The 16,482-nt window shown below is 38.7% G+C and overlaps 1 protein-coding gene across 6 annotated transcripts in view; it reads right to left on the bottom strand.

Moving 5' to 3' along the window:
* Positions 1–16,482, bottom strand: part of LOC122558290 (polyamine-modulated factor 1-binding protein 1) — a 488,574-nt gene that overhangs the window by 293,849 nt on the left and 178,243 nt on the right. For all 6 annotated transcript variants that reach the window (XM_043706693.1, XM_043706694.1, XM_043706696.1 and 3 more), the window contains one exon: positions 13,471–13,617. In XM_043706693.1, coding sequence (XP_043562628.1) covers positions 13,471–13,617 — 147 coding nt within the window. The remainder of the gene's footprint in view (positions 1–13,470; positions 13,618–16,482) is intronic.

The raw sequence follows: 16,482 nt of genomic DNA, 5'->3' as shown, positions 1-16,482 counted from the left end.
CAATAAAATATCTTAATCTTCTATGATCTTTAACCCAAATTGATGTGTATGTATGCTTTTTAAACTCTTCTTTGCAATTATTTAAATTTTCCAATACCACGCTCCACATTCATGTCAATTTAACCAAGATAATTTTCAGCTTATGGATTATCCAAAATAAATTATTATATTTAGAATGGTTTGCATAAAAATTAGTTACCTCATAACACATCATGTGAACACATATAACTATACTTTATTATCTTTTTGTTTGCTTTCATTTTAAAGTTATTCACTTATTAGTGCAAAGGTATCAACAGGCAGCTGTGCGATGAAGATCAGTCACCATGAGAGCATGAGATAATAATCAAGAGGAGTTCAAAATCAATTTACTTATTGATTGACTGGTTAGGTATTCAGTTGTTCTGAATGATCTACCATTCATGTGCCTTGCTTTTATGACGATATGTAATGGGGAATCATGTACTCTGACATAACTCAAATAACCCAGAGTACCAGCATGATGCAGAGTATCATTCGATGGATATTGTCACTTTAAATAATCCACTTACGAGTTATGTCAGTTTTAAAAGTAACTACAGTCTTATATATACAATACAGGAAGGATAAGAAAAGTGTTTTTGATGATTATAACATAGAACCATGTGCAGTTTTCATTATAAGAAATACAGGGAAGCTGCTGCTGTGAGGAGTCTTGAGAACAATACCTCATCTGTGGAGAACAACTGCAATTGATGAATATAAATTTGATAGAAACTAACAGAGGCATGGGGGAGCTACATACAATAACTATACAATTAGATGGAAAGGAAAAGGGACATTAAGGGAATGAAATAAAATCAACAAGTAGAGGGTTAAGAAGTTAGTATGAATGAATTACTAAATAGATTAATTCAAATCTATGATCTTAAAATAAATATCTTAAAATACATACTTTAGAACAATTTCAGCAGATTTCTAAAGTACATATGCGATGTTAAGTACCCTGTAACATCAACAAGTTGTATATTGACATGAATCACTAATTGTTTAATATTCCAATCATCGGTAAAGTCTTGATCAATCGATAATTTGTATTTGTACTACTGTTATTTAGGAATAAAATCTATTAAACTCAGGGTGTGCTGAGCCTTGCTGCTTTCATTACTATTCCTTTGAGAGATGTGGGCTGCAATTAACCTGTTTGGAGAATGTTAGATGTCATTAGGGTTGAGCAAAAGTAGTAGATGTCTGAGAAACCCTTCTAATTCATGTAACATTTTTTTTGTAAACCAGATACGGAACAACACTGGAAATGAGTATTAAATCTTCCACCTCACTAACCTGTGAGTGAACAGCATTGAATTATATCCTGTTAAACAAAATCAAAGGAATTTAAAAAAGAAACCAAGAGAGAGACAATTGTTTGCTAGTTTAAATATTATTGCTGCAAGTCTATAACAAGTTATGGTTTTTTAAAGAAGATAGCAAAGTAATCAGTCTGAGATAGGCTAAATGTCACATCTTACTGCAAAATAACAGTGTCCAATGAGACTAATTTCTTTTGTTCTTTGTTTTGCACGGAAACATTGCCAAAGAACCATGAATCCTCTAAGATCAGCACAACAACCAAACAGAATAACCTAATAATCATAAAACTACAGGGAAATTGAGGCACTGATTTTAATACCTATAATTTGTGCAAAAACAGTGTCTCTGAATACAAAATCACAATTTCTGTCAAATGATAGTACACTATTTCTCAATTCTATATATTGCATCCAAATTTTCAGGCTTATATACAAATCAGATTATTCCCTGAATGTTGAAAAAGCTCTAGCTCTTTATTCAAAAAACTCAAACTGGAGGAGATAGGCTTCCTTCAGTTTTATAATCTTGTTATGATTAGATTAGATTACCTACAGAGTGGAAACAGGCCCTTGGCCTAACCTGACCCTCCAAAGAGTAAACCACCATGGGCAATTTAACATGTGACCTCTGACTTTGTCCACCCCAGTCCAACAATGGCACATCCACATCAAAGATTCCTGAAATAGTCATCACAATATGTGATAACATACATCTGTACATTAGAAAATTCAGATGTAATACACTCTGTCCCATCCTCCAACTTATTAATCATTTAGTAAATAATTAGTACACAATAATGAGGCTCAAAGACTGATCCTTGGTTGTCCACTAGACAGGTCTTTCCACATGATCCCTATTCTCTGTCTTTGGTGTGTTAACCAATCCTCAATCCATATTAATACATTATCCTCAATACGTGAGGTCCGATCCTGTGCAATAGCATTTTGGGAGGCACTTTATTTAATGCCTTCTGGAAATCCAAATACAACATATCTACATTATTAACTTTGCTTGTTATATCCTTAAATATCAACTCTGCTTCTTATATTTTAGATCAGTTCTGCTTGTCATATCATCAGTTTGTAACCTTAATGTTTATTAAACAACATGAAAAGCATAGAAGGATCAAACCACTAAACGCACTTGTAGTTGTAATTACACAGGCGATGCTGATCACTCCAACATCAAATCAAAAGGTCAGTGAAAGGTGACACAATTCAGTTCCATTGAACAATGCTTAGAAGGAAGTCTTGACTGTGTCTCACTGGCTGATACTGAAGATTTTGTTCTGTCTGACAAATGTCATTATATCCCTAATCCCTAATAATGTTGTAGCTCTCATGGATCTACGTTGTCAATCCCATAGCCTCATTGCAGTCTCCAGTTATCTGTAGCAGGAAATTCAATGATTCAATGATGGTATTTGTCTATATGGTAGTGGAACAAACACACAGGCATGGGCCTGCCTGGAAGCGGGTCCTTACTGCTCTTGTTGACTTGAGTGAGGTCAAGATCCATAGCTATTTTGACATTGGTAATCAGCATGAAGAGCAAGGCAGAAGTACTGGAAGTTTGGCATGGGGCAGCAATATGTAAAAAAGTGATGTAAAGCAAGGAATAGATGTTAAGAACATCTAAATAGGCACACAATGAGTGAATGATAAGAAAGTAACGTAATAGAACAGAATGCATCCAATTCTGATCCATAAGATGAGCGCCTGTCCCTGCATGCAAAGCAGACTGGCAGCAGCATTGCAATGTAGGTGTTTGTGAGCTTTGATGTGCGGTATTAATGTGGAGAACCGTTTTTATAAGTGAGTTGGAAATGTGCCCTGATAAAATTGAGAGACTGGGGCTTATTTGATACCATATTCTAGCTGTTGTGTAAGGAAGTTAGATCAGATGGAGGCCCAGAAAAGACAAGGGTGAGCGATAGCATTAAGGTCCTGTTCGGACTTCTCTGTCAGGAATTGCTGTGGTCTAGTTTCAATCCACTGCTTGAGAAAACTTGCATGAAAATGAGATAAGGTTAGGCAATAATGAGATGTTAATGCATACAAAAAGTATGCTTGCTGTCACTCACTAATGAGACTTTCATCTAGCCATTAAAACCTTGGTTTTAATCAGACTTTTTCTAATCAATGTTGAGAATCTCATATTTCTGTTTTCATTGTACTACCATTATATTGACTCACCATAGCTCATACCTTTCATGTGTTAGTAAAATTCCACCCTTTGTGTTCATCCAAACAAAGAAATGATAAGTGCTGCATTGAATTATGTCTGGTCTATGAACTCAAAATCTCGAGCTGGCCTGAAAACATAGTCTTCTGAGCAACATGCAGAAATGCTACCTTTCAGTCAAGATAAGGAATATACACTACTGGGTCAAGTCTTCACAAAACCTGATAGAGACAACATTGCTTTCCATGAATGCCCAAACTTTAACTGGACACAGATGCATCCTGCCATGTACATCTGGCATCTTTGGTGCATTCACATTTTCATTCATATACAGCCTATCATATGATGCAACATTGCTTACTGACATACTGAAATGTGGCACATAACTGGCAATGACTTTAGTCCTGCAGCAATGGGCAGAGATGCCTTGGTCCCACTGATACTCAATGGGAAAGAGCTATAAATCCACAAGCAAATGGATGCATCAGCTTGACACATGTGTGGACTGAGCTTTGTAAGCTTTGGAGACCAGGTTCAAACAAGACAAACACAGAAAAGAAATAAGAAGCAGGTGACGTCCACTGGAAGAAGATAATGCAGGCCCACAATGTATGTTGCTTATAGATGCCCTTCTATTGTTATAGTTGACTTTGTAAACTAGCACGGAAATGTCAACACGGCAATTTAAATGGTCAATGTTAAACCAAAAACATGAACAAAGTATGTAACAAAAAAAGCAAAAATTTTGGAAGTACATGACTAACAAAAGACATTTTATGTCATCAGCTGCAAATTCCCGTTCAAGTCACACACCAACCTGACTTGGAACAATATCAGAAATTCATCACTGCTGCTGGATCAAAATCCTGGAACTCCCTTCCTATCAAAACAGGATTCATTCCTGCAATAGATGGACTGCAACAGTTAAGAAGACTGCACATTACCTCATTGTCCAGGACAGTTAACGAAGGGAAACAAATGCTGGTCTAGCCACCAATGCCCACATTACATCGACGGATATTTGCAGTGATTGGAACCAGGTGGATCTTACTGACTATGAGATCCTTGTATGAGGTTGTTAACCTGGGCCAATTGGGGGACCCTGGCTGACAGATATAAACAAGGAATTTCCCTCCAACTCTATTTTGATTTAGTCCCTACCCTCCCCTTCACTGTTTTGATCACACAGCACTGCCCTTTGATGTGAAGGGCAGTGTTTGTCACTGGCCACCCGGGTGTTTTCCTATCTTCCTGGTGGTGGAAATTGAATAAAGATTCGTGCACTTTGTGTCTTTCACTGTGTGTCACACCTGCGCACACGTACCCTGGGAAAAAAAGAAAAAAAAGGAAAAAAAAATATATAACCAGGAGAGTCCCTAGAAAAAAAAATAAACAGGAGATAGGGCCGGAAAAAAAAGAAAAAAAAATGAGGAATTTCCCTCCAACTCTATTTTGATTTAGTCCCTACCCTCCCTTTCACTGTTTTGATCACACAGCACTGCCCTTTGATGTGAAGGGCAGTGTTTGTCACTGGCCACCCGGGTGTTTTCCTATCTTCCTGGTGGTGGAAATTGAATAAAGATTTGTGCACTTTGTGTCTTTCACTGTGTCTCACACGTATACACACACACACCATGAGTGCTGGGGAACAATAAGCACTACCGCACTTAGGTGGTAGTGTGGGGGTTAGTTTAAAAAAAAACAAACAAAAAAAAACACAACCTCTTGGCTAATCACACAGCCTTGCCTTTTGTGAAGGGCTCTGCTTGTCACTGGACACTCGGGTGTTTGTCTAAAAAAAAGAGAAAAATAAAAGAAAAAAAGAAAAAAAAAGATAAACAAGGAATTCCTCAATTAAGAGTCTAAATTATGAAATGTCTATGGACATCAGTGGCTGTAAATTGGAATAATATATTGGTTTATAATTTTAATGTTTTAATTCAAAGTGATTTTCTTTTAATATCACATTCACTGCTGTCCTGTTACCTGCCAAATGTATTTGTTTAATATTGATACTACAATTTTGCATGCTTTAATCTGATTACTTAAATCCAAAAAATCATATTTTGACTGTGTTACACTGCAATCCAGCCTTTGGGCTACAATTGTATTTTATGAATAAAGTACAACTTTAATAGTAAAAAAAAACCAAGGAATTCAGAGTCTCCTGTCTGACAGGGGCTGACTGTAAGCTGATTGACCACAGCCAGTGTTTTCTACATATGTAAATAAAGGGTGAGTTGGTGATGGGATACTGGCCTCTGTGCAATTATTTCCATTTAAAAATAAAACACCTATTTACATTGATTCAAAAGAGTTCCAAAATATTCCATTATACCCTATTTTATTTCACTTTAAAAAGGTGTGAAAACAAATAGCATAATGAATCTACAAAAGATCAATCTGTGATTTAGAACTTTGATTTTGTAACAAGCTTATCCTTTATTCAGATATTTTGGAAAAGTAAATATTATTAGTTGTACTACTATATTGTACTTAGAAAGAAGGTCACCTATCTGTTGATTTTCATGGAAAATGTAGTCACTGAAGCAGGACCACACATCCAAATAACATGGATTACAAATTCATTCTTAATAAGAGGTTTTCAATAACACAATACAAATCCCTCAATAAATATGAAACCATCTGAAAAGAAACTAAAGCATTATTAAAGATCTCAAAAACATATTACAACATGTCAAATTTTACAAATCCAACAATGCATAAAGATTTAATATGGAAGCATAATTCTAATACTATGATTCTGATTATGTAAAATAGCTTCTAGCACTGAATAAATTACACATGATCACTGCCAGGTTAAAAATACAAGTAAAACATAATATTAATTTTACCTGACTTTTTGTTATGTTTCTTTCTGTTTACTAAGTGATGCAGTTTGATAAAATATTACCAAACAAAATGGAATAGGCATTTATTTTTTCACTTAGTGTTTGTTAATTGTTTACTTATTTACATGTAGAGCTTGAGAACCAATAGGAAATAATTAGAAAAATGCAATCACATCAATTGTAATTCTAGTATGATATATCATTTAAGATTTAATAGGTAAAAATAATTGCAAGTACCTCTTCACTGTAATAAGTAATCAAGATGAATAAATCAAAACTTTTGTATAATTAACTAGATTTAAAGAATACATGTTCACTTTCATGCAGTTAGTAAACAATAATTTAAAAAAATATATTGTCTATCTTGCTTTGGTTAGAAAAATGGTGTCTAAAGCCCCACATCACATTAGTACGTAAGGCTGAATCTTGATGGAGACCCAGGTCCTGGTGGCAGAAATGGAAGCAGGTGTCGCTAATCTTGGAGGACCATTTGGTTGGCGGAACAAGATCATGTGGTAACTGATGAATTATCTGAGACAAACAATGAGGCGTCAATGGCATGACAGCTGACTCAAAAGAGGGTGCTGGTGCCATATTTAAAGGACTGACAGCCCTGCTTCCATTATTTGAAATGCTTGCATACAAATTCTAGTGCAGAAGGCCCCTCCTCCTGACCAAGGGTGCAGAAGTTCTTTCGTCCTGATCTATAAAGTGGAAAATATGAAATAGAAGTATAGGAATATGCTATAACATGGCAGAGTGATTTAGTGTACAAAATCCCATGCAAGGACTGCACAAAACACTATATAGGACAAACAGGAAGACAGCCAACGATCCGCATCCACGAACATCAACTAGCCACGAAACGACACGACCAGCTATCCTTAGTAGCCACACACGCAGACGACAAGCAACATGAATTGTAATTCTAGTATGATATATCATTTAAGATTTAATAGGTAAAAATAATTGACTGGGACAACACTACCATTATAGGGCAAGCGAAACAAAGAACAGCCAGGGAATTCCTAGAAGCATGGCACTCATCCACAAACTCCATCAACAAACACATAGACCTGGACCCAATATACCGGCCACTACAGCGGACAGCTGAAGCTGACAACCGGTAGCGGCAGGGACAGGCCACTATAAATGCCGGAGGAAACACCACAGAAGCGCTTCATAGGAGGCTCCCAAGCACTGAGGATGCCACCTAGACAGGGGACGAAACGTTTGCAACAAAAACTTCCAGCTCGTCGAACAGAACCACAGCAACAGCATGGCAGAGTGAAGACACTGGCAACTCCACAGTTTGCCTCCCTGCAGGTTTTCCTCCAGGCTGCAGAGCAAGGAAGTTGATCCTTTTCACGGTGGAATAAGACAAGACTCTCTCTTCCGACTAAAAATACCTAGATGGAGATTGCAGAATAGGTCAGCAGCTGTAGAGTTGTGTCCACATCTGAGTGTGGTTAATTAATCACTTCGCTCTTCCAAGAGGAACTTTCCCTTTTGTGGTTTGAATGTGGTACATGGGAGGATTTGCTAGGTGGGAGAGAGTGACCACTCAGCATGTGACTCAGGGGTCAGTAGCAGCGCATTCTTTCAGATACATATCTATATCTTAACAACAGCATCTATTTTATTGATCCACCTAAAGTTCCTGAAAAATAGAGGTATGGTAGAAGCATTTATGAACCTCCATCATCAGCCAAAAAGGTGCCTCCAGCATAAGCATTCCAGTCTTTGTGGGAAAACAGTGTTCCTTCTGTTTGTCGGAGAAATGAAAGAGGGCCAAAAGCAATGCAGGCCTCCCTGATCTGTATATTCTGCCCCAAGTAAGAGGATGAGGAAACCTGAAACTGACTGGGTCTCAGGCTTGCTCAGTGATTGCTCCTGATGAAACCAGGAGGGTCACCATAGGCCACTGGCACATTGGGACTCACGAGGCTTCGTGCTCATGTGTTTACCACTGTACATTTGGAGTTTCTCACTTCAGACATGATTGAGATAAGAAAATGTGAAGATATTAACCCCTAAAGATTTGTGTGCTCACATGTAGGTCTTGATAATCACCAAGGACACCCAGCTAGACAGATTAGTGGCAACCTGTTCATCTCTAAGGAGAAGTAGGGACCCATCACATCAACCACCTGCACATTCCAATAGCTCAGAAATCTTCCTGTCAGTGCATATGTGCTTGTGATTAGACTCAGAGTCATACGCTGGTGAGTGTATCACAGACATACTGAAGCAGCTGATGAAGGCTTTTATGAGTGAGGCTACTGACCATTGGAAGTTTTCAGGAGACCAGGCTCAAGCTGAGCCCCAGGCTGACAAGGCCTTTCTGATGAAGGGCTTTTGACCAAAACATTGATTCTCCTGCTCCTCGAATGCTGCCTGACATGCTGTCCTTTTCCAGCACCACACTCTTGACTCAAGCTGAGCCCCAGGCTGACAACATGTTTCTATAGTTAATCAAGATGGCAACTTCTGGTGGCACAATGACAGGTACAGATACGTCTGACAGAGATATCAGAGGCTCTGTAAATCTATGCAGAGATTTGGAGATGTTCATTCAGGTTTTGCGAGGTAGGCGAATGATATTTACTTGGCACCCCTTATAGTGAGTCAGTATCAGCAGATTAATCAGTCAGAGATATGTGCAAATCTGCATGCCAATACCTTGTAAGTGAGTTCTATGCAGCAGTGGCAAGCCCAGAGAGTCCAGCCATCTAGGGTGACCAACAGTTCTTCCTTCTCTGATCAGCGGTGGGGGTACAAGTGTTATTCCAAATGAGGAGGTGTGTTTACCTTTTGCACCTATGAACTCCTCTCAGGGCATCCCATATTGAACACATCTCCTTAGTCCCCATGCTTCAAGTTGCTGTGACCAATGCAGCATGCCAGGATCCTCCTGGTCTTGCTCTGTAAATAGGCTGGTGGTGTTTCAGTTGATTGTATCTGGTCAGCTCCTCAGCTTTGCCAACGCATCCTTGAAACTTAGGTGCTACTGATGGAGTACAAAATGAAGATGACAGGAGATACACATAAAGGTATGGATTGGTCCACAGATGGTTCTAAGTCATACGTGTTACAGGAATCTAGAACAAGTGAGATTGCAATGAAACTCCCTTGAATGCCGCTCATTGACTTTGCTTCTGGTCAAAGGGGTTCCTCTTAGCAGTATGCTTCACATCCTACTTGTGGGAAGAGATGTGGCAGATGATGATGTCCTTATTATGCGCAGCCTCTCTCTCTGCAATCCTAAGTTGCACAAAGCATGGGAGACCACCACAATTGGACCTAGTTAAGGGATCCACTGGCTTGAACTAGGCACTTGAATCACATCATCAGCTACAGAATGGTCTGCTTGATGCCTTCATCAGTGGACCTATAGCAGTTGTTATACCCTTCCTTAGCTGCAGTGCCAGATTCCATAGAGGTGTGAATAACCTTGTCTCCAGTGGATAGCTCTTGTCTTCAAGAATTCATCCCTGAATGCATGTCCCGTAAAAGCTGTGAAACCATGGACTACCAAAGCATGTTGGTAAACTTGGCTGTTTCTTGACAACTATGCAGTTACATGAACTATTCACTTTTAATTCTCATGGAGCAGTTGTATATTGATGCATGGAAGCCATTCCTGTTGACAAAGACCACTGGCTAGTCTACAGGATCCATGTGTGCAGCTGATGACATTTTAGGGGTGTCCAGTAATGTTCCAAAAACCAATGTGCCCCTCCACCTAACTGTCCTGCTTGGTTCATTAGTACATATAGTTAGCAATCCTCTTGAAACCCCTTGATGCACTGATGGGCTGCAGTCTATGAGATCTCAGACCATTCCAGTGGAATCGTGCAAAGATTTGGAGAAGTTCAAGTTGAGAACCATGACGTTCTTCAGGCTACTAATATCCCATGAGTTTCAACACAAATCAAGTGGTGAAAGAGTCATTGGAATGCTTTAGGTACTGACTCTGCCACTTGGACATTTGCAGATTATTGAGCTGTGTATGTTGGACTCTCTCCCGAGTACATGCCCTTATTTGCACAAGAGGCTGTGTATCTTTTTATCCTTCTGAGCCACGTATACCAATGCTTTTGCTACTTGTGGGGTTCTTACTCTATTCCTGCCAATATTTGAATCTTCCTCTCTCTGTGTTGCTCTCTTCCCACTAATATGGGGACTATGAAGATGGTTAGAGTAGGTCCATGGTAGATGGACTCTCTGTCCTATATGTTCTTTGCAGCCCATTTCCCCATACATCTTTTCCTAGTCGGTCCCTTGGGACACAGTGACATTCCTTGAATCCTGGAATCACAGTGCAGGAGGCCATTTAGCTCCATTATATCTGCACCCACTCTCCGAGCATTCTTATGTAGAGTTAATTTCCTGCCATTCCCTGTAACCCCGTACACTATTTCTATTTAAATGATCATTAATTCCCTCTTGAATACATCAGTTGAACCTGCCTCCACCATACACCCCATCAGTGAATTTCAGATCCTAAATACTCATTTTGTGAAAAGGTTTTTCCTCATCTCATCTATTTTCTTTATCATCTGAGGAATTATAGATTTTCTTTGTCCAACTTTTCCATTTTGAAGGAATATACCTTGAATGTGCCCAAACAATCTTTCCCTATTGGTATTGTTACTCTACCAATTGATTATTCGTATTCTGGATTAACCAACATCTTTTCCACTGATATCCTAAACCTTATGATTGCTGTCCCCTTGATCTACTTGGCCCATTTCATTCGACAGAACCAGATCTAGCAATGCCTAAGGGAGGTAGGTTAGCTAGTTGGTGGTAAAATGGCCTTTGCAAGGCAGAGTGACACCAACAGCATAGGTTCAATTCCCACATCCACTTAGGCTACCATGAAGATTCATCCTTCTCACCTTCGCCTGTTGCTTGAGGCATGGTGGCCTTTAGGTGAAACCACCTACAATCACTTCCCTCTGTCTAATATTACTTTTTCTTCAACCAGCTCCACTGGAAACTGATTATATGATAATCAATAAATTGCTGTGTAGGATCTTGCTGTCCTAAAAATGCATGCTTACTTTGTAACAATAATGATTCTTCAAAATTATTTTAACTGTGAAACAGCTTTAGCATGTTGAGGTTGCAATAAAGATGACCTCAGATATTTCTCCTAATTTGTTATCTTTCCCAGCCCTGCTGTTGATTTAAAATTAGGTTTAATGCATTGGATAATCTTCTGTTGTAAGTTCGAGTGTTATACTGCTTTATAATAACTTAAGCATTTTGAACATATAATGCATTAATCTGCTGTGAAGGTGAATCTGGTTTTTAGGTAATCTGAGGCCACATATTTAATTGCTGTAAATCAAGAGAATCAACAGAAATTCTTACTTGTTGTCTGACTCTTGTAATGTTCAGGGTTGACATTGTGTAATGGTATAAGAAGTAGAAGTGGAAGTAAGGCCATTCGGTCCATCCACTCTGCCATTCAATCATGGCTGATGGGCATTTCAGCGCCACTTATCTGCATTCTCCCTGTATCCCTTGCGAGATTTAGAATTTATCAATCTCTGCCTTGAAGACATTTAACATCCCGGCCTCCACTGCGCTCCGTGGCAATGAATTCCACAGGCCCACCATTCTCTGGCTGAAGAAATGTCTCCTCATTTCCATTCTAAATTGATCCTCTCTAATTCTAAGGCTGTGCCCACGAGTCCTAGTATCCCCACCTAATGGAAACAATTTCCCAGCATCCACCCTTTCTAAGCCATGCATTATCTTGTAAATGAAGTAAGTCATGGCCATATTAGCACAGTGGTCTACAATGGACAATGTACAAAAGATAGAACAGATGCAGGAAGCATGGTGCCATCTATAGCTGTTAAATAGCTATTGATTGTTTTTAAAGGGTTATGAGTTTTTTTTGGGTGCAACATAACTGAGTTCAAATGATCTGAGGTAACCGAGTTACAGGAAGGGCTATTGAGAGGGCTTGTCCTTTTTGTAATGCAACAACATCCTCCATGGAAAAACAACCTCAGAGCTAGGTAAATGGGGATGGTTAAAAAAAGTCAATAACACCTTGTGACATATTCTAGACTCTTTTCTGTTTCTCAGCATTCCTGTCCTCCACACGTCAGGACTTCAAGGATTATCGTATAAGCAAGTAACAAATGAGAAAATTTCAGTTGATATATCATATAATACTTAAGAAACTAGAAGTGTAATATTTTTGTAATCAAGTATTAAAGGCAGGCAAAAGTTGTTTTGTTAATCAGGTCACTTTTCCTATGTTTAAATATTGGGAACTGAAATTGCAGTTCAATTTGCTTGGAATCACAAGGTTTGGCTGATGATTGAATAAATCTAAGCTATTCCATTAAATCCTATAGGAAATGCATCTTTTAGCTTAACCATCTTCATTGGATTACAGCTGACTCTTGGTTCTGCTTCCTCGTTCATGTTAGATCTGTTTGACAAATAAGTCAATAAAATATTTTGTTTCATGATGAGTTAACTATTGTGCAAGCATCAGGGTAAATTGAAGATTCATACTGGCAAATTTTTGCTTTCAAAAATAATTAATAATGATAGCAAAATTCAATTGTTTTGAAAAATGTCACTATTTTCTCTAACACGTTACAAAAATAGTGTGCCATTGCCTTTCAGAAAATGTTACTGTACAATTAAAACTAAACAATAGTAATCTTGTCACTTCCCTTGCTGGAAAGAAAATGGAAGGGCACATTGATAGCTATCCTATTATATGTGCACTGTCAGCTGCATAAGACCAATTCCAACCAAAGTCCCTCCTGTAGCTTTGTTGAGGTGACAACACCAAATGTAGCATTGTTTTCAGTGCATTTTCTACTTCTTGCAATAACGTAAACATTTTCTGTGGTTCACCTAAGAGTTATTCCATTTTGTAGCAGCTTTTTAAACTTTGCCAAATCCAGCATGAATATTGATCAACAAACTGAATTTCAAATCCTCTATATTGTGTTATTATTTAAATTTTATTATCATCATATGCTTCTGTAAAGGGAAGCATATTTACACATTTGTCAAATAAAATTAAATATTGTCATGATACCTTGTCTCTAGCATGCTCCTGGTTACTCTGGCCCTGATGGAATTTTGATTCCAGCTCACAGATTGTCTTTTCATATTGTGCAGCAGTTACTTTCAAGTCTTCATGTATACTGTTAGTTACTTGTATTTCTTCTGCTTTCTTTGCAACCTGCATGGAACAATATTGAATGAACGGCAATGCACACATCCATTTAGACCACATACAATGAATTTATAATTCAAATTATTGAATAGAACATTGAATTATCAGAAAAGAAGAGCAAAGTTTTTTGTAAGAATGTGTCATGAGACAAAAACAGAAATTGCTGAAGAAATCAACAGATCAATCAGCACCTGTGTAGAGAAAGCAGACTTAACATTTCGAGTCCAGTGATACTTATTCAGAACTCATTTAAGTTCTGAATAAGGGTCACTGAACTCAAAATGTTAACTCTGCTTTGTCAGCACAGATGCTGACTGACCTGCTGAGTTTTTCTAGCAACTTCTGCTTTCATTTCAGATCTTCAGCATCTGCAGTCCTTTGTTTCATTTTGTGTGTCATGAGAGAGTACCTGACCCTTTGTTTGTTATTGGAGACCACTTGTAATATTCAACTGCAAAGATCATTGCTTAAGAAAGCCCCTACTTTAACTCCAAGATTAGAATATGCGGTGTTGTAAAGCTTAAAGAACCATTTGACCTGGAGATTAAAAATTGCTAGATGAATAAAATGGAGACCTATTTTTCAACAAAAAGGGCACCAGCAGGTTTGGAATTGGCATCATTGGGAACTGGATTAGTTAGACAGCAGACACAAGTGAAATGGAATGCGTACTGGGGAAGAATTAGTTAGTCTTACAAAGAAAATGTATCAATTCTTTGTTTCATAAGGAGTGGTGAAATATTGTATTGCCTGTGTTCATTGGAATGAACCAAATTCATTGGAAGTAACCAAATGATTGTAGGGCAGATAAATATGTAACTCAAATCAAGGGGTCTAACTCCCTGATGAAGAATGCTTGTAATAAACTCTTGTTTTGACCGAATCAACAACTGCCTTTGTCTCTATTGTCAACTCAGAATTGGCATGGTCGACAGAATAATTCATCAGAGGCCAGGATATCTGAAGAAATATATCATCATTTACCACTCTTACAGAAGGTGGAGTCTGGGGGCTAATTGAGTTTATTTTCTATTCACTCATGGGATTAGAGCATCGTTGGCTAGGTAAGCATTTATTGTCCACCCTTAATTGCCCAGAGGGCAGTTAAGCATCAACCACATTGCTGTGGGCCTGGAGTCATATTTTGGCCAGACCAGATAAGGATAACAGTTTCCTTCCCTAAAGGATGATTATGAACCAGATGGGATTAGCAATGGATTCATGGTCATTATTAAACTCTTAATTCAGATTTTTATTGAATTTGAATTCCACCATCTGCTGTGGCAGGTTTCGAACCGGGTTCCCAAAACATTACTTGGGTCTCTGAATTAACCTCCTCTAGCTTATCTCTCCATGCTTCAGGCTCACTGCCTTCATTCCTGATGAAGGGCTTTTGCCCGAAACGTCGATTTCAAAGCTCCTTGGATGCTGCTTGAACTGCTGTGCTCTTCCAGCACCACTAATCCAGAATCTGGTTTCCAGCATCTGCAGTCATTGTTTTTATCTCTCTGAATTAACAGCCCAGTGATAATGCGACTAGGCCATCACCTCCCCTACCATTGGGATTGAGCTTGGAGGTAGTAAGGTGAAAGCAGACAAGGGGATAGGACACAAAGCCAGATGGATTAACACACAACTGGTAGGGCAGAATCACTGATGGGTAGGTCAAAACATACTGTGTAATAGGAGCGAGCATTGTAGGATTCAGATTTGGAATAGGAATAGATATCTAAAAGAATCCTAGGGATAGGAGCAATATTGCAGGGACCAGAGATGAAATGAGATCCAGTAGAATTAGGGAGAAGAGGCACAAGATTGTTGTGGGTGAAAACAAGAACATGCCTAAAAAATAAAATCAAAATATTGTGGATGATGGAAATCTGAAACAAACTCAATGAATGCTGGAGGAACTCAGCAGGTCTGGCAATATCTGCAGACAGAGAAAAACAGAGTTAAAGTTTCCAGTTGGCATGACATTTTCAGAACTAACTGTCTAAAGTTGACACTTTTAGTTAGGGACTGAGCTGTCCATACCTAAATTCTCAAAGGATAAGAGGAGAAATTAGACAATAGGATGGCGGACCAGGGCTGGAACCCAAGAGATAGCCAGAGATGCAAAAGTTCACATGGAAATTCCAAAGCAAAGACAGAGAGGCTAATGCACTGGTGATTTATTTAGTAGGTACACTACCTAGGATTGAGAAAACAGATACAGGAACTGACCAAACAAAGGACCAGATTTGAGGCCATACAGAAATCTGGACAACAGCATATGGCTGTAGAACACAATTTAGACACGGGAGAAGCATGATGAATGGTGACAAGAGATGGAATGCACCCCCTCCATATATTGGGCTCAACTCTAGGGAAACCCAGATGGTCATGACTCCTGTAGTCTAAGAGCAGAGATGGTACAGGCAAGGGAATATAAAACAGACACCAGTAAAATATCTTTCATTCATCAGCTGATAATAGCTGATAATAGGAAATAATGGGTGTCCACAGCCTTTACAAGGTAGAGATGTGAATGTTCTCGTATGATCCAAGATACCCTGATCACTATACTGAAAATGACAAATTTAGGGGTCGATGGAGATAGGCCTGGAGAATGGGCTAAGTTAGGCAGCACCTTCTGGAGCTGGTAGAGACACCCTTAGCCAAATAGTCTCCTTCTGCACTGTAAAAATCTATCATTCTATAATGTGTAGTGGGAAGAGGGAAATGGGAGGAGGGAGACTGAAACTAAAGGGGAAGGGGGAATGAGTGCATCAAAAGAAAATACATGCAGTGAGGTCTAAAGAGGTAAGGTGAATCAATTCTCAGTGGTCATTGGCCAAAGAAATGATGGACAGAGATAGTGGGGGGGGGGGG

This window comes from Chiloscyllium plagiosum, chromosome 17 (genome assembly GCF_004010195.1).
Source record: "Chiloscyllium plagiosum isolate BGI_BamShark_2017 chromosome 17, ASM401019v2, whole genome shotgun sequence".
In the NCBI taxonomy this organism is placed as follows: Eukaryota; Metazoa; Chordata; class Chondrichthyes; order Orectolobiformes; family Hemiscylliidae; genus Chiloscyllium; species Chiloscyllium plagiosum.
Note: the sequence above shows the minus strand (reverse complement) of the source record. Positions and strands in the feature narration are given on the sequence as shown.